The sequence below is a fragment of the Miscanthus floridulus genome, chromosome 8 (assembly GCF_019320115.1).
Source record: "Miscanthus floridulus cultivar M001 chromosome 8, ASM1932011v1, whole genome shotgun sequence".
Taxonomy (NCBI): Eukaryota; Viridiplantae; Streptophyta; class Magnoliopsida; order Poales; family Poaceae; genus Miscanthus; species Miscanthus floridulus.
Window position 1 is genome coordinate 71955869 of NC_089587.1, and position 24113 is coordinate 71979981.

Below are 24113 nucleotides of genomic sequence, written 5' to 3' on the forward strand. Positions count from 1 at the left end.
AGTTCCAAAAAATTTTGTGCAGTACCCATCACATCGAATCTTGCGGTATATGCATGGAGTACTAAATGTAGATGAAAAAAAATTAATTGCACAGTTGGGTGAGAAATCGCGAGACGAAACTTTCAAACCTAATTAGTCCATAATTAGACACTAATTATCAAATACAAATGAAAATACTACAATAGCCAAACCCAAAAAATTTTGCATCTAATAGCGCCCGAAGGCAAAGGAGCTCTGGCTTTTACTCTGTTATTACTGTAACCAAGTGCAATGATGAGCATCATTCTAATTGTGGGCATACGGATGGGACAGAAAACAGCAAATGAGTCGTACAGATAGATCATAGGTTGAAATGCGCCAAAGCAAGTGGTGTTTTGGTTCTTTAGTCGCTCCTAAAATTTATATCGCATTGAATGTTTAGATATTAATAAAGAGCATTAAATATAGATTAATTATAAAACTAATTACATAGATAGAGGCCAATTTACGAGACAATTTTTTTAAGCCTAATTAATCTGTCATTAGCATATGTTTACTATAGCATCACGTTGTCAAATCATGAACTAATTAAGCTTAAAAGATTCGTCTCGCAAATTAGTCGCAAGTTGTGTAATTAGTTTCACAATTAATCTATATTTAATACTTTATACATGTGTCTAAACATTTGATACGATAGGAATTATAGCACGCCCCGTCCAAACCAATCCGGGCCTAAAAAAACGTCACCGCAATGACATCATGCTATTGGGAGCTTGCTACCACGGAAAGCACTACGGTTCTTGTCGCTGTCTACTACACAGCATCCATGCAAGATTTCAAGTGTTTTTAATTTTAAATTATTACATATAGAATACACCCTGATCGGCAAAAAAGAAAAAAAAATATAGAACACACCCTACCTCAGTGAACATATCTGAGATTTTCTTTAACTATACAGTAAAATATGGACAGCCATATTTGCACATACTCACACTCTAAAGAGCAAAGCTACTAAATCTCGACACCACATACACACGCCTGAATAGCAAAAGGGGCACGTCGCCTACCACTGACAATGAAGAACAGCGTCGTTAAATTCTAAAATACATTAAAAAAGCGCATCACATGTCACTAAAAGTGAAGAATAGTATCGTTAAAGCCTAAAATACAACTAAAGAAGCATGCCACCTACCATCGAAAGAACAGCACCATTAAATTAAAGCATGTGAAATAAATCTAAAAAAGTGAGTATTTGCATCGAGTTGAGGACTTAACTTGGATAAATCCACCACAAGAAAGCTAATCAGCTGAACTACACTCGGTTACAAGATCTTGAGTTTGTTGGATAAAATAAAACAGTACAAACATATGTGTTTAATTCAAAGCAACAACAAAAGCTATCCTGTTATATCTTTAATATATCAATAGTTTAAGGGTCGGTGGACATCTTCAAAAATTTAGCGGATAAGATATAGTGAGCCTAAAAATTAATGGAGCCAAAATATATATCTCAAGCATAACGAGGGCCAATCTTGGGCATGAGCCAAAGGGGCATCCGTTATAGGCCTTTGGAAGGAAGGGGCTCTCCCAAGCACATAATATATAGTACGCACTATATAGCCTAAAGGTCCAAAAACTCAAGAGGACAATAGTCCACCGTTGATAATTGACATCACGTAAGTCGTGACGACTTGCCTTACCTGGACTCCAACAATGTTGTGACTCGCTTATCGTCCTGATCCTCCGACAGCCATCATCGCGAGACGTGACTCCGTGCAAGCAAGTGACTTAACGACAACATGGCGCTAGTCCACACAAGGCTAAAGTAAGCACCATATGTTCCATTTTTTACTTTAATTTGTAAATTTATAATTGAGAATCCATGCGTTCGGTAACATACCGGACACTGCATAGCCATACATGACCAGATCTAATAGTAGTTATGTCAAATGTCTAATAGATGGTTTTGTTGGCCTAAAGACTATTTCTCAGTCTTTTATTTTGCATTTAGTCTCATCGGCCACATCAAGTTGTGATTATTATTATTATTATTATTATTATTATTATTATTATTATTATTATTATTATTATTATTATTATTATTATTATTATTATTCTTATTCTTATTATTATTATTATTATTATTATTATTATTATTATTATTATGGGCTTCTGAGTTTTATCTTGGTTCCAACCTCATAAAACTTAGTACCGCGGCTGAGCATAACCTTAGTTAGCACATGTAAGTTTCAACTCTATAGGGATAGGTGTTCTTCTATACCTTAAACTACTCCCTATGCTTTTTAAACTTCTTATAACCACTAACTTTAACGAAGGGCATGGGACATGTTTTTTTAACCTATGAACTGAATTTCTTTTTTATAGGAAAATACCCAAGGTTAAAATCCTGCCAAATGAGCATCCACGATAGCGGTTTGTGAAATCAAAAACAAATTAAAAACAGTGAGTGAAGTCTTATAAATTTGGAACTGAGTGAGTAGTTAAGAAACAGAGTATTTGCATCTTTTGTTGACGGGCTCCGAGGTCGGATCAGGGAGGGAGTGAAAGGTCCTAATATAGCTAGAGGGGGGGTGAATAGCCTATTTAAAAATCTACAAATCGACTAGAGCAATTTAATTAGTATAACAAATAGCGAAATGCAAACTTACTCTGGCTCTACAAGGATTGCAAGACACCTATCCAATAATTCTAGTTGTTATGATCATTAGGCACACAATTTACTAGGTCACTACTCACTAAGAGCTCTCATAATTGCTACACTAAAGAGCTCCACTAGATGAACTTAATCCACAAAGCAAGCTCTCAATTCTAGCTACACTAAAGAGCTTGTTATAGCTAGTTTGCGGAAATATAAATGAGTAAGTGAGGTGATTATACCGCTGTATAAAGGAGTGAACCAATCACAAGATGAATACTTTATCAATCACCAGGAGAATACCAAAGGGCAAGAGACAATCAATTTTCTCCCGAGGTTCACGTGCTTGCCAACACGCTACGTTCCCGTTGTGTCGACCAACACTTGGTGGTTTGGTGGCTAAGTGGTGTTGCACGAACCTCGTCCACATAATTGGGCACTGCAAGAACCTATCCACAAATGAGGTAACTCAATGACACGAGCAATCCACTAGAGTTATCTTTCGGTGCTCCGCCGAGGAAGGTACAAACCCCCTCACAATCACCGGAGATGGCCACAAACAATCACCAACTCATGCTAATTCTCCTCCGCTGCTCCAAGCTGTCTAGGTGGTGGCAACCACCAAGAGCAACAAGCGAATCCCGTAGCAAAACATGAACACCAAATGCCTCTAGATGCAATTGCTCAAGTAATGCACTTGGATTCTCTCCCAATCTCACAAAGATGATGAATCAATGATGGAGATGAGTGGGAGGGCTTTAGCTAAGCTCACAAGGTTGCTATGTCAATGCAAATGGCCAAGAGTATGAGCTTGAACCGGCTATGGGGCTTAAATAGAAGTCCCCATGAAATAGAGCCGTTGTACCCCTTCACTGGGCACAACACGGGATGACCGGACGCTCCGGTCATATTGACCGGACGTTGGACCTCAGCGTCCGGTCACATGATGTGTGCCACATGTCCCTCTCTTCAATTACTGAATGCCCGATCTCAACGGTCATATAATGATCGGACGCTGTAGCTCACAGTGACCGGACGCTGAACTCCCAGTGTCTGGTCGTTTCTAGTAAGCATCCAGAGACGATTTTCTTCGACCGGACACGTCCGGTCACACTTGACCGAACACAGTCAGCGTCCGGTCAATCACCTTGATCACTATGCTACCACATTAGCTGGACCAGACGCAGCCTTCCAGCGTCCAGTCAGTTTGTGACCCAGCGTTCGATCGAAGACCGACGCTAGCATCAGCGCTGCTACTATTGACCGGACACGCCGGTCCTTCAGAGACCAGCGTCCGGTCACCTTGTGACCAGCGTGACTAACTCCTTTTCACCTCTATCTTCTTCACCCTTGCTTAAATGTGCCAACCACCAAGTGTATCACCTTGTGCACATGTGTTAGCATATTTTCACAAATATTTTCAAGGGTAGCACTCCACTAGATCCTAAATGCATATGCAATGAGTTAGAGCATTTAGTGGCACTTTGATAACGCATTTCGATACGAGTTTCACTTCTCTTGATAGTACGGCCATCGATCCTAAATGTGATCACACTCACTAAGTGTCTTGATCACTTAAAACAAAATAGCTCCTACTATTTATACCTTTGCCTTGAGCTTTTTGTTTTTCTCTTTCTTCTTTTCCAAGCTCAAACATTTGATCATCACCATGCCATCACCATCGTCATGATCTTCGCCATTGCTTTATCACTTGGAGTAGTGCTACCTATCTCATAATCACTTCGATAAACGAGATTAGCACTTAGGGTTTCATCAATTAACCAAAACCAAACTGAAGCTTTTAGGGAGGGAACTCAGGTGGCGTTTAGATGGAGCCTGGGTTAGGGATAGGGAAATGGGTAGGGATAGGAAGAGGTGGGTATGGGATAGGAATATAAGACTTTAAACCATACCCTTGTTTGGCATGAGTGGGATAGGGAATGGAAATAAAAATTTTAGTGACCATAATACCCTTATTCAGGACAAAAAAAATAAACCATCACAAAGCTATAGCTCACTTCTAATCAATCGCTCGACATGTACACAAAATAAAAGCGCAAAGGCTAAAACAAGTTTTTGAAGCATCGATTCATTAAGGCATAGTACATGCATACACTCCATCTGTACATATTCCAATGCCAATAAATTTCCACCATGATGCCAGGTCTCTAGAAGTCATCTTATGATTTTAGCAACAAAGTATACAGCTTAACAAAATATACAAACTTCCAGCAAGGCTCCTAGTAACTGAAAGTCACCTTTGCTTCTGACTTCACAGCACCAAAATATACTCCACTGGATTCCAAGTGATTGCAACTCACTTGGAATTTTTTACTACACATATCAAAATATATAGATGACCACCATCCAAAAGGAAGTTCATAGTTTTGGTCAACCATGGTTGACCACTTCCACTAACTAGGAGTTCAGCGTGCTACTTATATACTACACAAAAGAGAGCACACGATCTCCATATGCATGACTAAATTATAGTTTCTTTTTAGATTTTTTTCAGGACTTGCCGAACAAACTCAGGTTTGAATTCATCTGGAGTAGTAAAGAAAAGATTCAACATTTCCTCATTCTGACCAATCATTAGAGCAGCCTTCACGATTTGATCTGAAGTAAACTCAGTAAACTTTGTGAGCACAGTGAACAATTTCTCCCTCCTTTCAGCAGTCTGCTTTTGAGCCTCAAGATCTGGGTGAATGCACACCGCTGTGCATTCATAGCCTCTGCATTGGCTGCTTCGACTTGAACAAGACTATTGAGTGCTTTAGAAATATTAGAGAACTTTGATGCAACCATGCCATCATCTACAAATACCCTCTTACGACATGCTGCAGATTTAATTCCACTTGCTCGGATGCTACCATGGGATGATGGTTGTGAATGGGAGTCAACTGCATTTTTGAACTGGTGGGTTGCTTTAGTCACATTTCCTAAGGATAGTTTTTCATGCATTTCAAACTGATCTCCAGGGCCTTTGGCCTTCACTCCTTTTGCTAAGTCACTAGCATAAACCTTAAATAGCTTATCAAAATTCACAAAGGGCTTTCCATACAAAGCTGCTGCTCCATGGTGACTCTGCATACATATTATGCTATTAGCAAAAAATAAATGTGATTGGAAAAAAAGTATGGTACATGTGCATGTCCTTGTATACCTTTTGCCCAACCCATGAATTGCTCTTTGTTTCCAACAACCATTTTTCTTTCATCATCCTAGCCAAAGCCACTACCAGATTGTTGAATATCCAATATATAGGACAATAGCTTCTTAAGTGTCTTCACTTTAGAAGCAACACGAGGATCAGCTTTGATATTAGCATTTGGGAGTCTTGTAGCGAGCTCTTTCTCAATAAACTGAAGGTACCTAGACTTGTGACATGTGTTCACCTTCCAACCAGAGTCATTCATTTCATACAATACATCAATAAGTACCTTTTCCTCTTGTGCAATCTGTCTCTTGTCTCGCCTCTTACTTAGCTTTATAGTTTTGCATCCCTTGTATGTCTATTTCATACAAAAAAATAAAATCCAAAGATGTATACAAATGATTAGTGTATGAAACGAAAATTGCATTGAATACAGACATAGGGTACTAAGTAAAACATTAGAAAAAATGAGATGTGTCGATACATGTAACACCCTCAGTGTTACACTGTACAATTTTTGCTAAAACATTACATGTGCATCATGTTCATATGATAGTGTATTAATTATAGAGTGTAAATCAATTTCTGTGGCTTGAAACGTTCATCGAAAACGTGAAACGAATGTTATGTTTCATGTCGCATTATATCACTTAGGGTTTTAAATGAATTTTTATTGAATGAAAATGCTATAGAACGCATACCCGACACTTTAATAAAGTTTGTGGCACAAACTTCGTAGGTGGCGGTGAAATACTTGCGGTCGAGAATGGGATTCGCTGGCTAGCATAATTGATAGCTTGGAAATCGAATTCGACGCGAAACCGATAAGAACTTAGTTAATTTTCGTAAGTCGGAAAATGGTTCGACGAAGCTAAGTTCGACAATTTTTGTAGGAAATTTGGGCTAAGCAATGGTAGGGTATTAGGGCTTATTTCAGTAGTTTAGCATACCCTATTGAGTGTACAAAAACTGGTTTAGCAATTGGATCATCGAGTTGGGTTTTAGGACCGCTTTTAAAAAGCGTGCACGACATGGTTTCTGCGTCTGGGCGTGGTCACCGTGCTTGGCCCTCGACGCTGCCGCGCCAGCCATCGACGTGCATGCGCTCACACACCGTACGCGTGCCACCGCGCTGGCCAGGCCTGCCGCTGGTCCCGCGCTACGGGCCACTGTCACCCGTTGCCACGCCTTGGCTCGTGCTCACGCTCGTGCAGGCAGGCACGTCGCGCCCAGTGACCTGGCCACTCGGCCACCACTACCGTCGCCGTGGGCCCACTGCCCTGGCTAGCTCACTGCCGCCACTTCGTCGTGTCACTGACTCCGCGCGTCGCGACACCCTGCTGCTGCTGGCCGTGGCCGCTTGTGTGAGGTCGCCTACGTATGCTCTACCACCGTCATCGCGTCCGCCTGGCCATGTTGCCACCTCGTGCTCACCTGGCAGTATCGTGCGTGCATGGACATGCTTGGCCCTACCCGCACGTCGCCTTGCCCACCTGCCTTGCCATCGCATTCGCGCTCATTGTGACATTGTGCTGTTGTCTCCCCTGATTGGCGCCATGCCACTACGGCGCGTAGAGCCGGGCTACCATCGTTGGCTTGCGGTTTATGGCCATGCGGCCCACCGTTGAAAGCTCTAGTTTGGTTTTGGTTAATTGATGAAACCCTAAGTGCTAACCTAGTTTATCAAGATGATTATGAGATAGATAGCACTACCCCAAGTGATGAAGCAATGGTGAAGATCATGACAATGGAGATGGCATGGTGATGGTCAAATGCTTAAACTTGGAAAAGAAGAAAGAGAAAAACAAAAGGCTCAAGGCAAAGGTATAAAATGTAGGAGCCATTTTGTTTTAGTGATCAAGACACTTAGTGAGTGTGTTCACATTTAGGATAGATAGCCGTACTATTAAGAGGAGTGAAACTCGTATCGGAATACGGTTATCAAAGTGCCACTAGATGCTCTAACTCATTGCATATGCATTTAGGATCTAGTGGAGTGCTAACACCCTTAAAAATGTTTGTGAAAATATGCTAACACTTGTGCACAAGGTGATACACTTGGTGGTGTTGGTACATCTACAAAGGAGGTAGTGTTGGCGCTTTCGGGAAAATAAAATGCCTATTTTCTATTGCGCCGGATGCAAATTCTTGTGGTTGGCACATTGGATCAAGGGTGAAGAAGTTAGAAGTGAAAACGAGTTGATCGCGAAGACGCTGGCGTCGGTCAACTGATCGGACGCTGGGTCTGAAAGCACCGGACGCTGGTTTCTGCGTCCGGTCAAACTGACGGGTCTGCACAGTACCGAGGGTATTGCACCGGACGCTGGTCTGTGTCCGATCAAGGTGGACCGGACGCGTCCGGTCGAAAAATATGCCTCGGGGAGCTTACTGGAAACGACCGGACACTGGGGCTTCAGCGTCCGGTCAGTTTTACCGGAGCGTCCGGTCAGCTTCATAGCCGTTGAAATCTGACGAACAGTGTTTGAAGCTGGTGACGCGTGGCGTCCATCGGGCGACCGGACGCTGAGGGCCAGCGTCCGGTCAGTATGACCGGAGCGTCCGGTCAGAGCGCGTTTTGCCCAGTGAAAGGGTATAACGGCTCTATTTGATGGGGGCTCTATTTATAGCCCCATGGCCGGCTCAAGGGAAATCTCTTGCACATTTTCATTGACATAGCAACCTTGTGAGCTTAGCCAAAGTCCTCCCACTCATCTCCATCATTGATTCATCATCTTTGTGAGATTGGAAGAGAATCCAAGTACATTGCTTGAGTGATTGTATCTAGTGGCACTTGGTATTCGTGTTGCGCTGTGGATTTCGCTTGTTTCTCTTGGTGGTTGCCACCACCTAGACGGCTCGGTGCAGCGGTGGAGGATCGGCACGAGTTGGTGATTGTTCGTGGCCATCTCCGTTGATTGTGAGGGGAGTTGTACCTTCCCCGACGGTGCGCCGAAAGGTAACTCTAGTAAATTGCTCGTGTCATTGAGTTACCTCACTTGTGGGTCGGTTCTTGCGGTGTCCAATCGTGTGGACGAGGTTTGTGAAACACCTCTTAGCCGCCGAACCACCAAGTGTTGGTCGACACAACGGGGACGTAGCGTGTTGGCAAGCACGTGAACCTCGAGAAAAAATCGATTGTCTCTCTTCTTTGGCATTCTCCCGGTGATTGGCTATATATTTATCTTGTGATTGGTTCATCCCCTACATGTCGGTATAATCACTCTACTCACTCATTTACATTCTTGCAAACTAGTTGATACAAGCTCTTTAGTGTAATTAGAATTGAGAGCTTGCTTTATTATTTACATTCATCTAGTTGAGCTCTTTAGAGTAGCAAGGTTGAAAGCTCTTAGTGAGTAATTACATAGCAAGTTTGTGTGCCTAAGTATTCATTGCAACTAGAATTATTGGATAGGTGGCTTGCAACCCTTGTAGAGCTAGAGCAAGTTTGCATTACGCTATTTGTCATACTAATTAAATTGCTCTAGTTGATTTGTAGATTTTTAAATAGGCTATTCACCCCCCTCTAGCCATATTAGGACCTTTCAACCGTCCTGTGCACATTGGCCGTTTCCCCATCACCCCGCAGCCGTACGTGTTTGTGCACTGATTGACAGCCACGTCCCGCCATGCCAAGCCATGCCGGCCGTCCCCCTATTCCGCTGTCGCCATGGTTGCCGGTCTCGAACCTCTAAATTCGCCGTAGTGGAGCCACCTCAATCCAATTAACCCCATCCCCGGCTCTGCCGAGTAGCCACCCACCCACCCGACCCCACCTTTTAGCGAGCCTCACCGTGCTGTGCTCCAATTTAGAGCTGTCGTTCCACCGTGTCAATAAGACTGTGTCGGTCTACATCGAAGGCAAGCTCCATATCCAGTGCAGCTCATGCCAATTCCTTGCACTGATAGCTTTGTCTCCACCTGCTAATCACCCTACGCACCTTTGCCGAATCGCTACCACCGCCTAGCCTCCCCTGATGCAGCCTTGCCACCATCGTGCGTCACCACACCGTCCGTGCGTGCGTGGCCAGACTCGCTCGGTCCATCTCCAGTCAATCCACCATGTCTGGTAGGTTCGGAGTGAGTCGTTGATGCCCATCCTTGAGCTCGTTCACATTGTCTGCGCCTTGGCTCATGGAAACGTGGTCGCCGTCGTGGAGGGAGCTCGGGACAGCATCTCCGTTAAATGCGTTGCCGCCCATCACTTCGGGTTTACACCTATGTGAGCATCGGCTCGCATTTAGGGGCGAGAAGGGTCCGATATGGCCGGCGTAACCGCCCTGTGCCAGCGCCGCCGCGTCGGTGCATGCATGCGGGTGCCGACGGTGTCACCGTTGCGAAGATAGGTTCTTCCGAGGGTTTATCTATGAAATAGCTGACTGTAGGAATAGTGTCGTGGGTCCTAGGGTGATTCATCGGTAGGTCAGGGTCGTTTTCGTAAAACAGCCAAAGCGCGCGGGCCTCCCCGTCGCGGGCTACTGTCGCGTGGATGGGCCATGCCGGTGCATCACATGCGCGCGCGTTTGCGCTGGACTAGGCCTAGCCGTCGCGCTTTGGGCCGCTCTGTTGCCTTCATGCTCCAAGAAAGCATCAACTTGTGGCTCAAATGGATCAGCACTCATTTGTTGTCGGATGAGATTGTGCAGATAGCAACAGGCTAGGACTATACCAATTTGGGTATCTATTGGGTAATAAGAACCATTTCTAATTATACCTCAACGTAGCTTCAGTAAACCAAAGGTTCTTTCTATCACATTCCTTGCTGAAGAGTGCCTCATATTAAACAATTCCTCCTTTTTTGTAGGTGGGTTGCTCCATTTTTTAGGTGGTAACGCTGTCCTCTATATGGAGCGAGGAATCCATCATAATTCTTGTACCCAGCATCCACAAGATAATAGGAGCCTACGTTGCAAAAAGCACAATTTATTTTCTAAGCTTTAGTAGGTGTATATGGACAGTAGTCTGTACTTAACTAATATTGCTCACCACGAGGAACGTTGAGACCATTTGGCCTAGCCAAAGCATCTCGGAGAACCCTTGCTTCGGCAGCAGACCCTTCCCAACCAGCTAATACATATGTGAATTACATGTCAGGTGCACAAGCACCTAGAACATTTGTGGCAATTTCATTCTTTCTAGATCGATACCTTGGTTTATCAACTGGATGGAACTTTTATATATGTACCATCTAAAGCACCTAAACAATTATATGAAAACAAAAACAAATATCTTGTTAGTCTGGAAAAAAATTATAGGACTGTTTATTATTTAATTTAGTTTTACCTTAAACCATTTCCATATTTTGTCCTTATAGTTGTCTGTGATTGGTTGTGGGCTCTTAAGCAGCACCCTCCAAAGCTTTAGCATTGCTCCTAGCACATTATTAAAGTGTCGACTTATCGTCTCTTGAGACCGTTGATAATCTGTCCTCATGGAGCGACTTTTCTCGTCGTAAGCTAGTATATGTAGAAACATTGCAACCATCTCCTCCACCTTGACATTTCTAGTATCCCTTAATCCTCCAATATCTGTGACCAAATTAAACAAAGTCCAAAAACACCGCCTATCCATCCGTAGTTGCTCAACACACAGGATGTCACTTTCATAGATGATATCATTCAAATTCTTTGATCGACTTTCTAGGTCAAACCTACAAGGTTCCCTAATTAGCCTAATCTGACGCTTTCTAATCAATAGGAGGCAATGCAGTACTAGCACATGTAATGCCATCAAAATCCTTATTCTAAGGCGTCCCATTTGTTGGCACAAGACTAGGATGTCTCTCTTTGCTGGAGGATGGGCCATTTCTGTGAAATAAAATTTGAAATTAATAATAGCTTCAAGTTTGGGTTCGCTACACTTAAAACACATAGGAGCAAAACAAGGCATGCACGAGCAAACATATACACGCAATCAAACAGTGCGCAAACCATAATTAATTAAAATATGCATGACAAGATTATACGTACACTGAAGCATAAATAATACCTCGTCAGTGTTGACTTGTTGGGCCGCGTCATCACAAGTTGGATAGGCGCTAACAACATTTTCATTATGCTTAATGTAAACCTCTAGAAACTTGGCCTGATTCGACTTCATCATGTCATAATCAGAAGCATCATCTTTGAGGTGGTCAATACCAGCGTCATCAAGTCTATGGCCAGGAATGGCATAGTAGAGAGTATCGCCTTCCTTGAAGCCTACAGTTTTAGCCAGCTGCACTAAACGGTAGTAGGACATTTTGTCCATCTTAATTTTTGGAAAAAGTGTGATATCGCCTCCATCATAAGTTAGTTCACCGTGCTTTGAAAAAGCACCTCCTTGATGCATCAAGATATTGATACACCCTGGAGCCATTATCTCTCTGTATTTGTGAAGTCAATGTTAGGTAAAAAAAATTAATTCATGCATAAAATGGCATATCCCTATAGATGCAGGCTAATTACACATGTGAGGATACATTAGTGAAAATTACTACTGAAATAAACTGGCGTAATGTACATACTAGCGACATTGGTAGGCAAGACCAAAAGCATGCATATATACTATATAAGATCAACGCACTAGGCTAATAAAGTAAGTAAGAGAGCACTGGTACTTATTATTAGTTAATCTAGAACGCATCTGGGAACAAACCGATGAACAATGATTCTTTCCCACCTAATTTTTCTATACACGAAACTTCAGATTCGTTGGACAGGATGCACAACCAATCATCAAGCATGGGGGAGAAAGCAGCCATCTATCAACGAAAGAAGTAAAATGGAGGGCAGGAACTGAGACGTTATGGAAGAATTAGAAAAATCACCTGCTCAAGTTGGTCGACGGCCACGTTGCTGGAGCCAAGTAGGATTCAGGCGGGAGATTTAGCGAGGGCCGATCGTGCTTGTGGACACGAGACCGAGCGGCGTCGACGCTGCCGTCGAGGCGATAGGCAAGGGTTCGCCGAGGCACTCGGGTGCGCGGCTGCTGGGGTGTCGGGACGCGAGCGCGTGGAGGCACGGGAGCGTGCGGCCGCCGGCGCGCGCAGTGGAGGCTGTGGACGGTGGTGGCGTCCACGTAGGAATGCGTGCTAGAGGCCGGGGGATCTGGGATGAGGGAGACGAACAGAGAACCCAGCTTTACGCAGAGTCACTTTTGATGGCAAAAAGGTAATTTTGCATGCCACTTCACCGTATCCCGTCCAAACCCACCCGCGCCGGTGAGTTTCGAACGATGAAGCACGAAACCCATATTCATACCGTGTCTCTTCCGAAACCACGTACCCAAACGTGAGTTTAGATTAATTTCTTCTCCTATTTCCTGATCCCACCCCCTGTTTCCATATATCCAAACGCCACCTCAAGGGTTCTAGGTATCCATAGCAGTTCACACAGTCATGACCGCACCCCGCCTTCCGTGCGTCCGTAGTAGGGACGAAAACGGATCGGATACGGACGGATATCATCGATATTATATTTATTTTCATATTTCTGTTCGAATTTAGATTCGAATACGGATAGTGTCAACTATGTCTGATAGGATACGATTGGATATCGACATCATAAATATACGATTTGAGTATTCGGATACGGATGCAGTATCGGATGTTGGATATCCGGACTTGGATACGGACAGATCTCAACTCCTCTAAACGGATTCAGTTTCAAATACAGTCGGAAAATATGAGTACCTTTTTCATCCATGGTCCGCAGCCACGAAACCACAAAGCCCACCACGGCACAAGTGGCCAACACCACCAAACGGAAAACGGGAACGGGGCAGTTGGAGTTGGGACTTGGGAGCCGACGCGGTCGGTGTGATCCAGTCGCCCCCCGGCGAGCGCGCCCCTGCCGAGCCTTCCCCTTCCCGGGAGGAACGGGAAGCTTCCACTCCCAGAGCCGGCCGTGACCGACCGTGAGCGAGCCATGGCGGAACCCATCGCCGCCGCCGCCCCGCCGCCGGGCGCGCCGTCGTTCTCCTACCTGGCCGTGTTCTCCAACTGCCCGCTCGTCGCCGCCGTGCTCGCCTTCGCCATCGCGCAGTCCATCAAGGTCCTCACCACCTGGTACGCCCTCCTCCCCCTCTCCCTCCCATGCGGGCTCGGCCGGTGCCCCGGATCTGAGCTCTCTCCCTCTCTGACGGGATCTGCATCTGCCGCCCGCGCGCCGTGCAGGTACAAGGAGAACCGGTGGGACGCGAAGCAGCTGGTGGGATCCGGCGGGATGCCGTCCTCGCACTCGGCCACCGTCACCGCGCTCGCCGTCGCCGTCGGCCTGCAGGAGGGGTTCGCGAGCTCGCTCTTCGCCATCGCCGCCGTCTTCGCCTCCGTGGTTGGTTCCCCCTCCCCGCTCGCTCCCTCTCTTTCGACACCCAAAACGCGTTGACCATCTTCGGTGGGCACTGGATCTGATAGGTAAACCTTATGATTTTGGGACGCGTTGTGGTGAACTGGTGATCAGGGAGAGTAAATGAGTGTCCTTTGCACTTAAAAACTTCGGCTTGGTTGTAGCCCACTTCACTTCAAGCCTGGGGGGCTCAGTTGTGGAAGGTACATTTTGTTGTGTAGATTGTGGACAGAAGTACAAGTACAGTACATACGAGGAAAAGACCTAGGAAATTGATGGGAGTTTGTAAGTACACTAAAGACTAGGAAGAGACTGTAGGACATTAGTGTTAAAGTTTGGATTTTGGTGGAACTAAACATGGCCTTGATATCTACAGAACGATAAATTCAGTTGGGGATATGGTGGAAATCTGACAGCTAAGATGTACTGTCAGATCAATAGTAGGAGATTCTGTACTTTGTTTAGTGTGCATAGTTCTTACATTCAAAGCTCACCTAGTACCTGACTTTGTTTGGAAATTCAATCAAACCTGCAGAACAAAGGATAACAGCTAAACTGTGGAAAATTTTCCATAATTGTACATATAAGTGTGTCCAAAACCAGCTATGCAAAAATGCAAAATGATGGCATACAGTACCATAACACCTACTCCTAGGCATGTGTCATGTGCTTTAACTCCCACAATCCGTCCCCACTTGTCCCATCTTTTCATTTTGGCATCTCGAAATACTGATTAGTTCTTGTGACCTTTTTCATCACCTTTTTTTTTCTTCAGAAATGCAACATTCTGCACTCTGATTTTACTATATGCACTGCTTCTCATTTTACTGACTTGGCTAGTTCTTTCAATACTTTGCAGGTGATGTACGATGCTTTTGGTGTTAGGCTACATGCAGGGAAGCAAGCAGAGGTATTACCACCTTTCTATGTTATATAGCCACTGACAAGAAAAATTATTTATGAAGGCAAAAAAGTTGTGAACCAATGAAAAAAGGAGTTCCCTTCTGAAATCATGTGAAAAACAGTGGCAAATAGTGACCAACCACTAAAACTGGGTTCTCTTTTTCAGGCAGAATGGCACCTAGCTTGTAGTGTTGCTCAATCATTATATGAAACCTCATTGATTGTGTGAACGAAAATAAAAAAACTAGATCTGACAAGTAAAATACTAAAATGGTCTTTCGATTGAGAAGCATTATGTTGCTCACCTGCTGCAGTTCAGATCTAACTATTATAAAATGCCAGGTCTTGAATCAAATTGTGTATGAGCTTCCATCAGAACATCCACTGGCTGAAACAAGACCACTGCGAGAGCTGCTAGGGCACACACCTCAACAGGTTTGGTCTTTTTCTCCTAGATTGTGCTGTTGGGGAGTTCATATGATATACTAAACCTCTGCTGAAGTAAATTTTGTTAACCAGCCGATTGCTCCTCGAATCATATTTGCATCATCCTAACATCAAGTGCACATTATGCAGATCATTTCACTAGAAAATCTGTCATGCGTGTGGATATTTGGTATCCTTACTCTCACATGCCACACAGATTATTAATTACAAGTTTTATCACCAGGTATTTGCCGGCGGAGTGCTTGGATTTGCAGTAGCCACATTTACAGCAATGATAGCTGGGCTTGGGAGTTGACTCCACATTTAAAGGAATGATCCACATTTGCATTGAAGTTCTGGAATCCAAATTGGACACATGTTTCCAGCCAGCTTATGATAGATAATGAATTGTGTCTCATCTGCGTGTTCAGAGGAAAAAAAAAAGATAATGCATTGTGTATAGGTGTATTTAATATGCAAAACCACTGTCAATTTGTTGAAGAAAAAATGGCGCCATTCTTTTGTAGCTAATTGATGAGTGAACTATATGTTGTATTCATTTTTTGTCCAAAGTATTTGGAGTGATTGAAGTACGTCGTGATAAAGCATCTGAGGAGATTTCTGCTCAAAACTCTTGTGATTGATTTCAATTTAGTAGACAACAACGAAAATCCTTTTGTAACTATGTTCTTCAGCCAGCTGGTACACTTTCGGCTGATTTCGGCTGATTCAATAGTGTTATGTGAGAGAGAATAAGCTGAAAATATACCAGCCAAACACTATTTGATTACCAATTTAGTAGAAAACCGACTGAGAAGTATCGATGTGGCACTGATCTTGTTTTTTGTTGACTCTGTTGAAATTTCATATATTTGATTACCAAACCTTATATTCTACTACAGCAACAGTCAACAGCATCAACAGCTGCCAATTGCTACGAACGTGCCCAGCCAGGCAGCCACCTATCCGGCGCTCCGCCTCCTCTCCTACACGCGCCGGCCGCCGTCTCCACTCCTACCGCTGCCTGCACCGGCCACCTTTCTCTCTCCTCGGCAAAGATCCCATGATGCTCCGTCCTACTGGAACTGCAAGGCATTTCCCTGCATCAGCTTTTCCGTCGTGTGTCCGTCTGCGCACCACCTCTTCAGTCAGCCCAGAGCCCACTCTGTATGACTGTATATCTCTGGCGTCTACAACCGTGCCAAGGTGAGGAACGCAACTGAAGCTCAGTGCTATCACATGGTAAAAGCTGATATTTGAACTAACTATACGGTAATCACAGCTAAGTGATATCCATGAGCAAAATGTTCAGAACCATAAATGGCATGGATGAGATATATTATGAGTAAAACGGCCAATTACAAGAAGCTTCAAAAGTGTAATAGTAGCATAACCCAAACTGATGTCATGTAAAAACTGAAAAAGAAGAAAGAAACATAGAGCTGAAAAGTTCAAGTTAGCCGTCTTCATATTAAAAACCGTACAGCTCCTCACATAATACAATAATTAGAATAACATCAAATTCCATTTTCATTCACATAAATAGAAGTCAAAATGCAAATCATGATCTTGCTGTTTCCCTATTGTAGCAACTTTTGCCTATTTGCAGATGGGTAATAGTGATTAGTTGCGGCTACAAAATCATTGCCACAATAACAGGAAACTGTCGATCCTACCTGTGTAGTTGATATCTCGATGAAAATATAGCAGGAAAATTAATCAACCAATGTATTAAGGTTCAATCCTCACATATGCTCAGTAAAAAATAACCAAAATCTAATGGCAAGATTTATAGCAGTATTAATCTCTCTGCCCAAAAATTTAGTAGACAACAAAGCAATGTAGAAAAACTCCGTTGATCAATCATTAAAATTAAAACGCAGTAGCAAAGGAGTACTTAGTTATCGGGGGGGGGGGGGGGGGGGGGGGGGGGGGGGGGGGGGGTTATCCATGACATTACAAATTTTCAAGTCTAGAGATACACAGTATCAATATAATTCCATCTCTCCGCCACGCATGTCATTTTCGATACCTCCCACGTACATGCCCACTGCTCGCGAGGCGGAGCGGCGGCGCTCGCCCGTGGCAGGCAGTGCGCGAGGCGGAGGGCTTGGTATTTTGGTGTTGTTTGGTTAGCAAGCAAGGATATACCTAGATTTTTGTGCTGTCAAGATTTTCTTGCTGCTCTGTGCTCTAGTGAGCCAAATTGGATGGCCTTGATGGGTAAGGTTCTTGTGGCTTGTGCAAGCTTAGCAAAGCAAGGCAGCTGAGAAACCAAGCAGCCCCGAAGTTGCTCAGCTCAGTACCGGCGACGGCCTTGAGAGCCTTCATCCACGCCCGGACGGCGGCGTTGGTCTCAGCCTCCGCCTCGGCGTCGGCCAAGGACTACACGTACACCAGCAGGCGCTCAAGGCCTGTTCGCTTAGAGAAATCCTGGATGAATCTAAAAAAATCTAAATAAATCTGGAGGAATTCGTGAGAGAAAAACACTGTTTCGAATAAAAAAAAGCGAATCAAGCCAAGTTTAAAGGCACGCAAACGGGGCAAGTACCCAGCGTGCATGGCTACAGGGCAGGAGAGGACATTTCACCTGGAGTCAACTGACTGCTAATTACTGCAGTTATTCATGGATGTCCGACAAATGGGAGGTCCGGAGAGGCAGCTTAACACAGAAGCAGCAAGTACTTCCATTCATTGGCCTCGTTCGCTCGGAGAAATTTTGAAGAAATCTAGATGAATCTGGAGAAATTTGTGAGAGAAAAACACTGATCCGGATGAAAAAAAAAAGCAGATCAAGCCGGGTTTAAGGGTACGCAAATGAGGCCACTCATTGAAAGGCAAAAACAAAGCACAAGCACATTGCAGCTAACCATGTTGCCTAAGCATGTCCAAGATCTAATAAAAAAAATTCATACACAACACTGCTGTTGAAATATTCACGTGAAATGTTTCTCATCAGCCATCTGCGTTTGCTACTGAATCCATAACTGGTCACATAAGATCCTGCACTAAGAACTCTCTGCCTCAAAGCTGACAGATGCTGGTGGAGGTATGCTAGCAAGCCTGTTCGGTTGGCTGGTTCGTATCGTTGCTGGTTCGTGAAGAAGTACTGCTGGCTGATTTGTGTGAGAGAAAAAATACTGTTCCGGCTGAAAATTTATGATCGTTTGCGACAAGCCACAGCCAAACGAACAGGCTAAATCTGTGGATTCTCGGCTATCCCTTGACGCACAAGGCACCGCCAGTCCACAAGTTGGTCTCCAACTGAAACTCCAGGCATGTCCTAACATCTCAAAGTCGTCTAAGCCAGGCAATACTTGCTCGCCGTGTGTGTTTATCGGTAGTATGAAGCTGTGATGTACAGAAGAACGGAGGTAGCCGCAGTAGTAACAATCAGCTCCTGGGGCAAAGCATCAGCCAGTTAGTTACCCTCCTCACAGAACACAACAAGAATAACAAGAAGGGTTTGTTACATCAAAAGCATGCAGTAAGTACTGCAATAAAGATGATATATACCATGCAACAAAGGACCAAAGGAGAGCTCATTCCATGAACTATATACCTAAACCAGACACATACCATGACTTACTGCTATGTACCCTATGCGTTCAATTGTTTAGGCTGTGTAGTTTACACATCAAAAGGGCGTACCCAGTGCAGAGAGCTCCCGCTCTGTGCAGGGTCTGGGGAAGGGTATCAATGGCAAGCCTTACCCTCACCTGTGCAATGCGAGGAGACCGCGACTCGAACCCAGGACCTTCCGGTCACAGGCGGTAAGACTCTACCGCTTGCACCAGGCCCGCCCTTCATAGTTTACACATCAAAATGGGCACAAATATAATTTAACAAACTCTATTTCTTCCTAATGCAATCACATACAGTTCTGTCTATTTGAGTGGAAAAAAAACTATGTGCTCATTATTTTCTAAGGACTTGTACCCTATATACATTATACTGAAGCTCTCAATAATCACATTTTCTAACCATGTTAACAGAAAGATCTGCAGGCACTCTGATTTTAAAAGGGGAATCGGGCTAACAGTCATCATACCTGGTAGTAATAAACAATACGGGGAGTATACTGCATTGAAAGCTCAATCAAGTTAATAGCTGCTGTATAACCCTGAAAATATTAGGAGAGGACAATTAAACCAAAATGCAATCAAACATACCACAACCAGAGACATAAAACTGGAGGATATGGACTGAGAAAATTTTAGCAGAGTTGCATCAGATAAGAATCCACATACCAGGGATGCAGTGAACACACATCCAAATATCAAACCCAAAGCACGGACTACTCTTTTTGCCATTCTTATCCCTCGTCCTTCAACCTCACCATATTCCTGTTACAAACACCAGATGCGACTATCTTACTAATCATTTAAAAAAAAAACCTAAACGGCAGCCCAGGTCCCATCATCAATAAGAACCATCCTATGTAATTTTGCATAAGCTTTTAGTAGGGCACATAATTAGTTATCACAAGAAAAATAATGAACTGAGTCAGATTAACTTTATATTTGGATGCCCATCATCAAAGAGATAAGACATGAGAAAATGAAATGCGGGCCACACAGCGCCATGCTATGTGAATACATATTATTTCTGCGTCAATAGAATCACCATAACGAGAAGAGAAAACTTGGATAAGCAAAAAGTGATTGATAGCAACATCATCAGATGACAACCATAAAAATTGTACAAACTGTAAGCTCGTTAGATGACAAACATGGAGCATCAGAAACAGTCTCACATTGTATATTGGAGTTATTGCTGGTTCAGTAGCTCTTAGCTTCTGTAGTATTCTGTAGAAGAAAGCAAAACATAGGAACTGCAAAGGCTTCCAGTCTGCATTGCCCATAATAGCTATCCAAACAACCTGGATGTAAAGTGTAGATAAATATCTTTTTGACAAATACAACATATCAACAGCGATAAGGATAAGTGCAAAGCCTTATTTGGGATAGAACAAAAAGGTTAAAAACTACTCCATCCAGTCCATCATACATATTATTCAAGGTGCCTATGAGTATATTGCATACACAATTCCAAAAAGATAAATGCCTTTCGTATTTTAACAAGTTTGCCCTCTTAAAATAAACTTATGGAAAAAATATGGATATGGTGAAAACAGTGCAGCAGTCACTTGGCCCAAATCCAATTACGCAAAATTGATATTTGTTTTGGACTCAAGTAAGTAATAAAGCATAAAATCAAACTTAAATGCTCGGAACTTATGATTTAAGCTTCCAAACACGATTCAAGCTTTCATTTTTTTTTAACAAAAAAGTTTCAAGCTGATATCTTAAATGATAGCTTTTCTGACAAGAATAATCATGCGAAACCAGTGGATAGCCAAGATACTAGACATAGAAGTGAATAGCCATAAACAATGAACATGTTAGCAATAGCTGGGATATTTTTATGGATTGAGAGAAGAGTACATACAAATGCTGCTGATATCGCCATATTTATGCGCATGTCCTTCACTGTTGATCTGGAGAATCTGCAAGATAAGTAGACCACCCATTAACAGCTTCACACTGTGTTTCTGTTTAGTAGTCTTAACTCATAATAAGAATTCAGATGTAGATTTCTGTAAACAAATGTTTCTGATAGACCATATACACATAGAATAAGAACACTGGTTCATAAATCATAACCATCAACAGAAAAACAGGGTACTCCTACAAAACAGTTAGTATGTTGCCTACCAGAAATGCTAACCCATTCCATCATGTTTCCATATGACAAAAAGGCTAACTCATTGATTATAGTGCCCACATTCACAAATAAAGTCACCAGTTCCTAAAACATGCTTCACACAATCATACCCACTAAAATTCTGAGTTGACTTATGAAATGAAGCCTAAATTAAGTTGAGTAAAAAGTACCTTGGTCCCCAAGGAACCATTGGTTGATTGTCAGCATACTTGATATCCTTGGACACCTGATAGTGGGAACAAGGTTAGATAACAAATGAATAGAATCACCATAAGGGGGTAACTGAATGAATTAGATAGTTTCACCAATGCATTTTAGAAAAAGCAACCATAGATGCTTGAACCACATAAGCTCACTGTACTAGGTAAGTAGAGCCAATAACAATATGACCCTTCTTGATGATCTATGCAATAGATATTTTGATGCAAAGCTTATCTAATATTCACAACTATGACCTATAGTGCCATTTATAACATTGCTAGCTAGCTAGCGACCCCAATTTAATGTGTAACTCTGTAAGGCTCAATCAATGACCACGATTTATGTTGCATAACTCAGTAAAGCTCATTATTAATACAAGTCCAGAGTGTAATAATTTTTACCTTCTAATTGATGATGAAGGATCATATAACGAACACAATGTACGTATTGCAATTACACGACAGTGTTTTCAACCAAGGAGAATCATGTGCATCCAAGCATGGCCTAGCAACTGACCTGAACAGACCCGTATGTGACTCCTTTCTTACGGTACTGCAGTTGCTGCATCATGACAGTGTCGTAGGCCCAGTCCAACTATCATAACCCCAATAACTCAACCATTAGTACAGTTTGCAAAAGCTAATGCCATATGGTAGCCTAGAGAACTCAGACAAGAACACTCTTCCCTACCTTGGCAAGGAACTCGTCGTCTCCAGTCTCCTCAGCGTCCTTGCGCTTCTTCTTGTAGGCCATCTTCATGTGGTCGAAGCTATCAAGCGGCCTGATGCCCAGAAGCTAACACCCAAAGAGCACAAAATCACAACACGAATCGAAAAAGATAGAATCTCTGCCCCCCATTTCACTCAGGTTCTACCTCATACGGGTTCTCCTCATCGCCAAACTCCGCGCTCCCGGCCGCCGCCGCCGCGTCCGCCGCCACCACGACCACGCCGCGGCGCCGCGTCACGGCTGACGCGACGAGCCTTCACTTCCCGCGAAAAAAAGAGGAATTCAGAAATTTTCTCCACCCAAAACGTACTAAAAAACCTCCTCCACAAGAAAAACATAGCTGGCCGGCGCAGGAATTACCGCAGCGACTGGGGCACGGGCCGACCGGCGCGACGAGAGAGCGGGAGGAAACCACGGGGCGAGAGGGACGATGCGAGAGCGAATGCGGGCGCTGCCGCAGCGGCGGTCGCCGTCGCCGTCGCGGACGCCATTGGGGGTCTCAAAGCCTAGGGTTTTAGCGCAGTCTCACGCGTCGGCGAGGAGAAGAAGCCGGAAGCCATGGGAGCCAAGGGCGAGGTCTATCTGGGTGGATCGCCGTGGAAGGTGGGTAAGGTGCCTTGGGCCATAATTTGGATAATAATGGGCTTTCTTTTATCTATGGGAGCCACTGGGCCCATGAAGCCCATGGAACAGAGGCGGTATCGGGCTCTCAAAGAAAACCCAGTGGCGGCTCGCCATCGTCACGCGCGCCCTCGCGCGCGAGGGTCAAGGACCATGGTGAAATTTATTCACGTGTGCCCACGTTTAGAATTAGCTGGCAAATCTATGGACAAAATATGAGTGTCTAGTGCTCCAACGATAATAGCATCGGGGAGAGAAAGTCAACATGGACATGTCGTAGATAGGTTCATACATCGTACAGAGCAATTATATATAAATTATTTATTACTGAGTAATAGGGAGCAATCCTGTTTCTGAAGTACTTTGGGTAATAGCAAACGTTGTTGGAGCATACAACTATTGCAGACCGTGGTTCCTGGAGGACCTGCACATTTGGATTTCCCATTTGCTGATGTTGAGGAGGTGGAGACAGTGTTTTGAATAATCCTACCCGCATACTCATTTATTACCGCAAAAGGGGTAGCACACCCTAAGGGCACCTGGATGTTATATATAATAAAAAAGTAAAACACATTAGCAAGTATTTTAAAAAAAAAGAAGTACTCATTTAGATTCGTAATAAAACCAGCATGCACCTAAGCTCAAGTAATCTCGGCACTGAAAAGAAAAGAAAACAGATTAACTTATGTTTGTGTGTTCAACCAATTAAATAGTAAGAAGGCTTCACTACAAACAGTTCGTTTTAACTATGAAGTAAAACCTACAACGACCGAATGAATAGCACACTATTGGTAAAGATGGAGATTTGTACATAAAAACATAGGAGTTCCTGACTCAACTAAAGATAGAGACGATGATGTTTATATTCTAGCAATCCAAATAACAAAGTTGATGTTCTGAGAATCTAACGAAGCTGATGTGCAGAAAAGAAATGGAACATGGTGACATCATATTTTCCTGGATAATTGGTTTATGTAATATCAATGTAGAAATAAATCACTACGATAAAAGCCTAGACATTTGGTTCTAAACATACAATATGTTGAAATTACTGTATCTCCCAAAAAATAAACCTCCATGGACTCACATAAATTGGAACGTATCCCTGGCCCCTGGGTTTTCTTTGTGCCATTCCTCAAAATGCAGTGCCCCTATAGGTGGCTTTTATTTGAGAAGGGGAAGGGGAGGAGGGAAAATTGTCAGAAAGAAAATTAGACAAAAGAAAATAGAATGTGTGGAAAAAGGGAGCAAGAAGGAAACTACATGGATCATCCATCAGCCCACTAAAAGAGAGGATTTTTTTTGTTTGCCTCTTTGCTTATCCTTTTATTAAATATAAATTACAAAAACCATAGACCGCTCTGAGTCGCTCACATCACAAGGGTCG

At 43.5% G+C, this 24113-nt stretch overlaps 3 protein-coding genes and 1 long non-coding RNA gene across 4 annotated transcripts; 1 reads left to right on the forward strand and 3 right to left on the reverse strand.

Annotated features, from left to right (window-relative positions):
* Nucleotides 1–4785: 4785 nt before the first annotated feature.
* Nucleotides 4786–12901, reverse strand: LOC136472547 (uncharacterized). Its single transcript, XM_066470251.1, has 4 exons — nt 12601–12901; nt 11781–12156; nt 5802–6150; nt 4786–5722 (listed from the first exon to the last, which is right to left on the reverse strand). Exons 2-3 carry the CDS (start codon nt 12147–12149, stop codon nt 5860–5862), a joined length of 660 nt encoding a protein of 219 aa, XP_066326348.1. The 5' UTR covers nt 12150–12156; nt 12601–12901; the 3' UTR covers nt 4786–5722; nt 5802–5859.
* On the reverse strand, nt 10472–11763 carry LOC136472548 (uncharacterized). The gene is made up of 3 exons (XR_010762376.1): nt 11076–11763; nt 10779–10989; nt 10472–10694 (listed from the first exon to the last, which is right to left on the reverse strand). It is a non-coding gene; the product is annotated as an uncharacterized lncRNA (long non-coding RNA).
* Nucleotides 12902–13518: 617 nt separating the features above from the next.
* Nucleotides 13519–16041, forward strand: LOC136472549 (uncharacterized). The gene is made up of 5 exons (XM_066470253.1): nt 13519–13839; nt 13948–14104; nt 14979–15029; nt 15365–15457; nt 15693–16041. Exons 1-5 carry the CDS (start codon nt 13700–13702, stop codon nt 15762–15764), a joined length of 513 nt encoding a protein of 170 aa, XP_066326350.1. The 5' UTR covers nt 13519–13699; the 3' UTR covers nt 15765–16041.
* A 2237-nt stretch (nt 16042–18278) lies between these two features.
* On the reverse strand, nt 18279–22715 carry LOC136472550 (protein CHLOROPLAST J-LIKE DOMAIN 1, chloroplastic-like). Its single transcript, XM_066470254.1, has 10 exons — nt 22466–22715; nt 22251–22359; nt 22067–22171; nt 21893–21970; nt 21346–21401; nt 20900–20957; nt 20205–20330; nt 19699–19794; nt 19500–19571; nt 18279–18848 (listed from the first exon to the last, which is right to left on the reverse strand). Exons 1-10 carry the CDS (start codon nt 22594–22596, stop codon nt 18783–18785), a joined length of 897 nt encoding a protein of 298 aa, XP_066326351.1. The 5' UTR covers nt 22597–22715; the 3' UTR covers nt 18279–18782.
* Between the last annotated feature and the right edge of the window lie 1398 nt (nt 22716–24113).